Source organism: Acipenser ruthenus, chromosome 25, assembly GCF_902713425.1.
Source record: "Acipenser ruthenus chromosome 25, fAciRut3.2 maternal haplotype, whole genome shotgun sequence".
In the NCBI taxonomy this organism is placed as follows: domain Eukaryota; kingdom Metazoa; phylum Chordata; class Actinopteri; order Acipenseriformes; family Acipenseridae; genus Acipenser; species Acipenser ruthenus.
This window is the reverse complement of record NC_081213.1, coordinates 11,355,139-11,364,090: the sequence shown is the minus strand read 5'-3', so window position 1 is coordinate 11,364,090 and position 8,952 is coordinate 11,355,139. Positions and strand designations below refer to the sequence as shown.

Sequence of the window (8,952 nt, the reverse complement as noted above, 5' to 3'; positions counted from 1 at the left end):
ACACAAACAATCAATACAGTCCAATAGAGTACACCGAAGACAACTCCAATTAATAGGTATTAAGGAAATACGCTTAGAATCGCGCTGTTTGCCTTGAAGGTCAAAGGTAACAGCGCAGAATGCTGACGTTAAAGTGTGTCCCAAAGTGAACACCTTTGCTATGCGCCCCACACCCTAAACTGCCGACGCAGGGAACTACACTATGTAGGTCTAGGGCAGGGGTGCACAATTCCGGTCCTGGAGGGCCGGATCCCTCCTGGCTTTTGTTCCAACTGTGCTCTAAATTACTTAATTAGACCAATAATTGGTAATAATTGGTCCAATTAAGTAATTTAAGGCAAGGTTGGCACAAAAGCCAGGAGGGACACCGGCCCTCCAGGACCGGAATTGTGCACCCCTGGTCGAGGGGATAGTGCACAGTAAGCGATTTGAGACAGCCTAGTTCTATATGTCTATGGAGAAAACTAGCGCTCGGTACTTTATATTACAGAGTCACGGAGTTGGGTGGGAAGGGTCTTGTTGCTACACCGGAAGTATTGTACCTCTGAAGTGCGTGTTTTATCAACACCCACAAAGGTCAGTTTTGATCAAGCGAAATGGTACATTATAATATTATGTACACATTACCTGTGAAATCGTATATTATAGTTGCACGGGTATTTTGGTGTAAACCCTACGCCTGTACATTTTTATCTCTGAAATAAATCTCGTTTAATGTATTGTACTGTAGCTACTTACTATGACAGGTGATATATATTATATGTTTCTAGATATGGCTGTTGAATATTTTGCAGGTACGATACGTGATGCTTTTAGAAATGTCATAATTCTAATTATAATATATTTGTATCAGTTTGCTATAGACGATGCATAGGGTTGGTGACCAGAATTAGTACGTGTTGTTTAAAATGTCAACACCAGTATTGTGCAACTAAACTAATATTTGATAGTTGTGGTTTGTGTTTTGTTTTAACATCAAGCCCAGTTAACATTTGGACACGTGTAGCTGTTCCATTTCTCAACCGGTCCTTGTGCGAGTTTAACAATGTCGCGTTCTTATGTGACTGATCACAAGGGCGTTTTTTAAATTAGTTGTAGTGTTTTATATGAAATATGCACAAACCCGTCAAAATCATGATACAACTTTAGTGATCGGGTATAATGTGTTTCAGCAGACTGCATACATAGCATGAGGCGTCATGACACAAAGGATCCAGAGACTGCCAGTTATGAGAGGCTTGTATTCAGAAATGCCTCTGATTACCATTACATGAAGATCTCACTGTGAGTATGGGGATCATGTTACTGAAGGCACAGTTCTGTGCATTAAAAAGAACAATGGAGAGATGTACCAAAAAACAGCCTTGCCAAACTGAGCAGATTTTGACAAGGGCTGTTGCTGATTCATCTCAGAATTAATCCACTGTTTCTGCATGAACACAGCTGGAGTCACGGCCAAAATAGTACTAGAGCCCCATGAAATGGTTGCTTTTTTTAAATCTTGCAAAAGTTAATGACCAAAACATTATTGCAACAAGCTCACCCTACCTAGACTTCCTGCCTGCCTGTGCCAGTGTTCCTGCTCTGAGATAAGAGGGTAACCCTCTCTAGATTTACTGCCTGCCTGTGCCAGTGTCCCTGCTCTGAGATAAGAGGGTAACCCTCTCTAGACTTACTGCCTGCCTGTGCCAGTGTCCCTGCTGTGAGATAACAGGGTAACCCTCTCAAGACTTACTGCCTGCCTGTGCCAGTGTCCCTGCTCTGAGATAACAGGGCGCACCCTCTCTAGACTTACTGCCAGTCTGTGCCAGTGTCCCTGCTCTGAGATAACAGGGCGCACCCTCTCTAGACTTACTGCCAGCCTGTGCCAGTGTCCCTGCTCTGAGATAACAGGGTGCACCCTCTCTAGACTTACTGCCAGTCTGTGCCAGTGTCCCTGCTCTGAGATAACAGGGCGCACCCTCTCTAGACTTACTGCCAGCCTGTGCCAGTGTCCCTGCTCTGAGATAACAGGGTGCACCCTCTCTAGACTTACTGCCAGTCTGTGCCAGTGTCCCTGCTCTGAGATAACAGGGCGCACCCTCTCTAGACTTACTGCCAGCCTGTGCCAGTGTCCCTGCTCTGAGATAACAGGGCGCACCCTCTCTAGACTTACTGCCAGCCTGTGCCAGTGTCCCTGCTCTGAGATAACAGGGTGCACCCTCTCTAGACTTACTGCCAGCCTGTGCCAGTGTCCCTGCTCTGGGATAACAGGATAACCCTCCTAGACTTACTGCCTGCCTGTGCCAGTGTCCCTGCTCTGAGATAACAGGGTAATCCAAAGTGTTGTCACAGTTAGGCTCTAGAATGCCAGTTAGGTTCAGTTTTACACTTCAGGCCTGTCTACTGCTACTGTGTCAAAGAGCAGATGTTCACGTTGACAAGCTGCTTCCAGCTCAAGGGCAGTTTTAGCAGTCGTGACACAAACTTGCTCTCCACCATGGCTCTGTTATTCAGAGTCTAATGGGGCTTGCTCCTTGCACTCTATGACAGTAGCGGGTTATATATGTCTTTTATTATTATTTATTTATTAGCAGACGCCCTTATCCAGGGCAACTTACAATCATTACAAGTGTTCAAGTGAAAAGGGCATGTGTTTCCTTTTCATTGATTTGTGGGGAGAAATACTTTTATAATGCATGCATGTTCTTTACTAAAATAGGTAGAATGTAACTGCTGGATGAGTGTCTATTCAATTTCATCCTGTGTTTTCTTTCCAGAATATTTGAAGGAGGAAACATTCGTCTCAATGCTGCCCATTTCAAGCAGTTGATCATTTCTTCACTCAGGGAGCTTTATGGAGAGGTATGCACAGAGAGGACACATACATTTAACATTAAACATGAAAGAATCATTCTCCTTTGTTCAGAATGGGTACCATGGGAATACATGCTTGAAAGAAGCATTTGCATGAGAGAGAATTCGTTCTGAATAAAATCAGCACTGTGAACAATAACAGGCTGTGTACAAAGAGAGATTCTGAGATTTTAATCTGGTGATTTAATTTTGTAATATTAATATAACACTGATTTAGTTCCAAATATTCCTATCAACTGTATTTGTGTTATGTTATGCCAATTTACCTTGGTATGTAGTTACAATTTATAGAAATAAGTGAAAGAAATCTGCTACTAATGCCTTTTTCTTTCTGATTAAAATTCCTGCAGATTGGAGCAGCCTTGCCCTTTGATGTTTTAAAATTTGAAGAGAACACTTTATCAGCAGTGCTTAGAGTGTACAGCAGGTAAGGATAATGTATCTGAAGTGCTTAGAGTATACAGCAGGTAAGGATAATGTACCTGCAGTGCTTAGAGTATACAGCAGGTAAGGATAATGTACCTGCAGTGCTTAGAGTATACAGCAGGTAAGGATAATGTACCTGCAGTGCTTAGAGTATACAGCAGGTAAGGATAATGTATCTGAAGTGCTTAGAGTATACAGCAGGTAAGGATAATGTATCTACAGTGCATAGAGTATACAGCAGGTAAGGATAATGTATCTGCAGTGCTTAGAGTATACAGCAGGTAAGGATAATGTACCTGCAGTGCTTAGAGTATACAGCAGGTAAGGATAATGTATCTGCAGTGCTTAGAGTATACAGCAGGTAAGGATAATGTACCTGCAGTGCTTAGAGTATACAGCAGGTAAGGATAATGTACCTGCAGTGCTTAGAGTATACAGCAGGTAAGGATAATGTATCTACAGTGCATAGAGTATACAGCAGGTAAGGATAATGTACCTGCAGTGCTTAGAGTATACAGCAGGTAAGGATAATGTATCTACAGTGCATAGAGTATACAGCAGGTAAGGATAATGTACCTGCAGTGCTTAGAGTATACAGCAGGTAAGGATAATGTACCTGCAGTGCTTAGAGTATACAGCAGGTAAGGATGCAGTGCGGCTTTTTAGTTTGTTTTAGAAAAACTGATGTATGTTTAGTACAAGAACTAAAGAAAAGATCTGAGCAAGAAAAGGCCCATCAGTCCTGTACAGTCCCTTGTAGCTGATTGATCCCAGAACTTCATCTAGGCATCTTTCAAAGTATCCTAGTGATTCAGCAGCAACAAAAACAACATGACTTTGCCATACCTGTTTGTGATTTACTGTGCTCTCCTTCGCTCTTTACCATACCTGTTTGTGATTTACTGTGCTCTCCTTCACTCTTTACCGCACCTGTTTGTGATTTACTGTGCTCTCCTTCACTCTTTACCATACCTGTTTGTGATTTACTGTGCTCTCCTTCACTCTTTACCGCACCTGTTTGTGATTTACTGTGCTCTCCTTCACTCTTTACTGCACCTGTTTGTGATTTACTGTGCTCTCCTTCACTCTTTACTGCACCTGTTTGTGATTTACTGTGCTCTCCTTCACTCTTTACTGCACCTGTTTGTGATTTATTGTGCTCTCCTTCACTCTTTACTGCACCTGTTTGTGGTTTACTGTACTCTCCTTCGCTCTTTACTGCACCTGTTTGTGATTTACTGTGCTCTCCTTCGCTCTTTACCATACCTGTTTGTGATTTACTGTGCTCTCCTTCACTCTTTACCGCACCTGTTTGTGATTTACTGTGCTCTCCTTCACTCTTTACCGCACCTGTTTGTGATTTACTGTGCTCTCCTTCACTCTTTACCATACCTGTTTGTGATTTACTGTGCTCTCCTTCACTCTTTACTGCACCTGTTTGTGATTTACTGTGCTCTCCTTCACTCTTTACCATACCTGTTTGTGATTTACTGTGCTCTCCTTCACTCTTTACTGCACCTGTTTGTGATTTACTGTGCTCTCCTTCACTCTTTACTGCACCTGTTTGTGATTTATTGTGCTCTCCTTCACTCTTTACTGCACCTGTTTGTGGTTTACTGTACTCTCCTTCGCTCTTTACTGCACCTGTTTGTGATTTACTGTGCTCTCCTTCACTCTTTACCGCACCTGTTTGTGATTTACTGTGCTCTCCTTCACTCTTTACCATACCTGTTTGTGATTTACTGTGCTCTCCTTCACTCTTTACTGCACCTGTTTGTGATTTACTGTGCTCTCCTTCACTCTTTACTGCACCTGTTTGTGATTTACTGTGCTCTCCTTCACTCTTTACTGCACCTGTTTGTGATTTATTGTGCTCTCCTTCACTCTTTACTGCACCTGTTTGTGGTTTACTGTACTCTCCTTCGCTCTTTACTGCACCTGTTTGTGATTTACTGTGCTCTCCTTCGCTCTTTACCATACCTGTTTGTGATTTACTGTGCTCTCCTTCACTCTTTACCGCACCTGTTTGTGATTTACTGTGCTCTCCTTCACTCTTTACCGCACCTGTTTGTGATTTACTGTGCTCTCCTTCGCTCTTTACCGCACCTGTTTGTGATTTACTGTGCTCTCCTTCACTCTTTACTGCACCTGTTTGTGATTTACTGTGCTCTCCTTCACTCTTTACCATACCTGTTTGTGATTTATTGTGCTCTCCTTCACTCTTTACTGCACCTGTTTGTGATTTACTGTGCTCTCCTTCACTCTTTACTGCACCTGTTTGTGATTTACTGTGCTCTCCTTCACTCTTTACTGCACCTGTTTGTGATTTACTGTGCTCTCCTTCACTCTTTACTGCACCTGTTTGTGGTTTACTGTACTCTCCTTCACTCTTTACTGCACCTGTTTGTGATTTACTGTACTCTCCTTCACTCTTTACTGCACCTGTTTGTGATTTACTGTGCTCTCCTTCGCTCTTTACCATACCTGTTTGTGATTTATTGTGCTCTCCTTCACTCTTTACTGCACCTGTTTGTGATTTACTGTGCTCTCCTTCACTCTTTACCATACCTGTTTGTGATTTATTGTGCTCTCCTTCACTCTTTACTGCACCTGTTTGTGATTTACTGTGCTCTCCTTCGCTCTTTACCATACCTGTTTGTGATTTACTGTGCTCTCCTTCACTCTTTACTGCACCTGTTTGTGATTTACTGTGCTCTCCTTCACTCTTTACTGCACCTGTTTGTGATTTACTGTGCTCTCCTTCACTCTTTCCAGCTCTTTACCACACCTTACTTTCATTCTGTATTCCACAGTAAATAATAATGATTGCGAGTAAAAGATAATGACTTTCTGAATTCTTGTCATGAAGTGCTGTGTTTAGCAGGCTGCTGCTCAATAGGCTTTCATCCTGGTTTTCTCTCCTGGCAGTGCCCTTGTGAGACTGTGGAGCGCCCTCACGTTGCTCGGGGGCTATCAGGGTCAGCCCTGTGGGGTCCGGGTAGTGCAGGTAAAGAGAACCACAAGCCGTGCGTGCACTGAGCCTTCCACTAGGGATCTGATTGCATCTTCCACTAGGGATCTGATTGCATCTTCCACTAGGGATCTGATTGCATCTTCCACTAGGGATCTCATTGCCTCTTCCACTAGGGATCTGATTGCCTCTTCCACTAGGGATCGTATTGCATCTTCCACTAGGGATCGTATTGCATCTTCCACTAGGGATCGTATTGCATCTTCCACTAGGGATCTCATTGCATCTTCCACTAGGGGTCTCTTTGCATCTTCCACTAGGGATCTCATTGCATCTTCCACTAGGGATCTCATTGCATCTTTGTGTTACACATTACCATGTTCTCATCATGCACATACACAGGATGCTAGTTCATGGACTTTGACAATTCCATATGATAGCATGTTATGTTTTTTCAGATTTTTGATCCAATGAAACTGTATGTTTAGGTTCTAAAGCAGATTGTTGCATTACAATTGTTGATTGAAGTTTTTTGTTACAGATGAAGCCCTTTCATTAATATGCACATTTATGTTTTACAGATTAGCCTCAGCCATAACAGGAAGCTAAGTATGTATGTCACCCTTCTTTTTCTTTGTTTTGCAGGTCACACCATTTCTTTTAGCTTTGTCTGGTAACAGCAGAGAACTAAAGCTTGACTAAACTGCATGTGCGTTCCAGAGACCCCGCAATGACCTTTACTTGGAAAGGACTGAACTTCAGAAGTTTATATTGCCTCTCGCAGGCGCTTCACCCAGCACAGCTAAGTGTTTCCACAGACACCTTACAGTTCCAGAACCTTCACCAGAGACACATCCATGTTGGGGACAGAGCTGAACTTACCAAGGCTTTTACCAAGAGTGATGTTGCAGCATTCTCAGAGTTAACCGGCGATGCAAACCCGCTTCACCTGGATGAGGATTTTGCCAGAGCGACTCCGTTCGGAAGGCCGATTGTGCATGGTGTGCTGATCAATGGACTGATCTCCGCGGTCCTGGGCACTAAAATGCCTGGGCCTGGGAGCATCTTCCTCTCTCAAGAAATCCGCTTCCCAGCACCCCTGTACCTGGGGGAGGCAGTGCTGGCAGCAGCGGAGGTCACACATATCCGCAGATCCTTCGCCTGGATTTCTGTTTCATGTTCAGTAAAAGACAAAGTTGTCATGGAAGGAGTGGTAAAGGTAATGGTGCCAGGGGTTGAACAGAGCTAGACAGAAGCTGGCAATGAAGTCAGACTGAAGGCCGCTACACAGCAGATTCGATTTGTCATCGGGCGACAAGATACTTTCGCAGTGACATGACTTTTCTGTGTCTACTCTGACGGTATTTCAACATATATGGCAATAAGTCATACATACCAGGCTTATCATTGCTTCAAAATGGACTCCCATATATTATCTTTCAAATCTTCATCTTTTTATAATTGTTTTGATATTTGTCATAAAGCTCTCTGTCATTTTGGATACTGCAACAACCTGGTGGATCATGTGCATTGAAGATGTTCTCTGATTGCTTAATCCCCTAGTTGTTGCGTGACAAAATCTGTTAATTTCGTGTCGCCATGGTGTTGCCTGTGGTGTAAATGATACTTATCAAAAGTACAGGTTCTATTAATCTTGTCGCATCGCTGCAGTTTCGCTTGTCGCGTCTGGTGTGTACAGCCTTGGAAGTTAATAATAAAGATAGTGTGAAGCAGGGTGTTTCGTGTGTTCATCATTTTTAGAAAACAGTTAACTATTATTATCAATTCAAACAGATTACAGCTGTTATCCAAAGCCTAATTATCCAAACACTCCGTGTACCCTTATCCTGCCCAGTCATATTCATTGCAGCCTTGAGCGTCCAAAAGCACCTGACAGTCCGTATGCAATGATCCTTCACAACATCTGGCAGTCTGAACGCATGATCCTTCACAACACCTGGCAGTCGGAACGCATGATCCTTCACAACACCTGACAGTCTGAACACAATGATCCTTCACAACACCTGGCAGTCTGAACGCATGATCCTTCACAACACCTGGCAGTCTGAACGCATGATCCTTCACAACACCTGAGTATGAACACAATGATCCTTCACAACACCTGACAGTCTGAACACAATGATCCTTCACAACACCTGGCAGTCTGAACACAATGATCCTTCACAACACCTGACAGTCTGAACACAATGATCCTTCACAACATCTGGCAGTCTGAACGCATGATCCTTCACAACACCTGGCAGTCTGAACGCATGATCCTTCACAACACCTGAGTATGAACACAATGATCCTTCACAACACCTGACAGTCTGAACACAATGATCCTTCACAACACCTGGCAGTCTGAACACAATGATCCTTCACAACACCTGACAGTCTGAACACAATGATCCTTCACAACACCTGGCAGTCTGAATACAATGATCCTTCACAACACCTGGCAGTCTGAACACAATGATCCTTCACAACACCTGACAGTCTGAACACAATGATCCTTCACAACACCTGGCAGTCTGAACGCATGATCCTTCACAACACCTGGCAGTCTGAACGCATGATCCTTCACAACACCTGGCAGTCTGAACGCATGATCCTTCACAACACCTGGCAGTCCGAACACAATGATCCTTCACAACACCTGAGTCTGAACACAATGATCCTTCACAACACCTGGCAGT

The 8,952-nt window shown here is 43.4% G+C and overlaps 1 protein-coding gene across 7 annotated transcripts; it reads left to right on the top strand.

Moving 5' to 3' along the window:
* The first annotated feature begins 389 nt into the window (after positions 1-389).
* On the top strand, positions 390-7,987 carry LOC117417600 (ribonuclease P protein subunit p14-like). Of its 7 annotated transcripts, none has more exons than XM_059000270.1 (6): positions 398-576; positions 1,173-1,284; positions 2,760-2,844; positions 3,207-3,283; positions 6,211-6,289; positions 6,899-7,089. In XM_059000270.1, the coding sequence occupies exons 2-6, from the start codon at positions 1,190-1,192 to the stop codon at positions 6,953-6,955; spliced, it is 393 nt and encodes a 130-aa protein (XP_058856253.1). In that variant the 5' UTR covers positions 398-576; positions 1,173-1,189; the 3' UTR covers positions 6,956-7,089. The 7 variants fall into 7 exon arrangements, with proteins under 7 accessions (XP_058856252.1, XP_058856253.1, XP_033885612.1 ...); XM_034029721.2 differs by having other exon boundaries at positions 400-576; positions 1,176-1,284; XM_034029720.2 differs by lacking the exon at positions 398-576 and adding an exon at positions 619-794 and having other exon boundaries at positions 1,176-1,284.
* Positions 7,988-8,952: the final 965 nt, after the last annotated feature.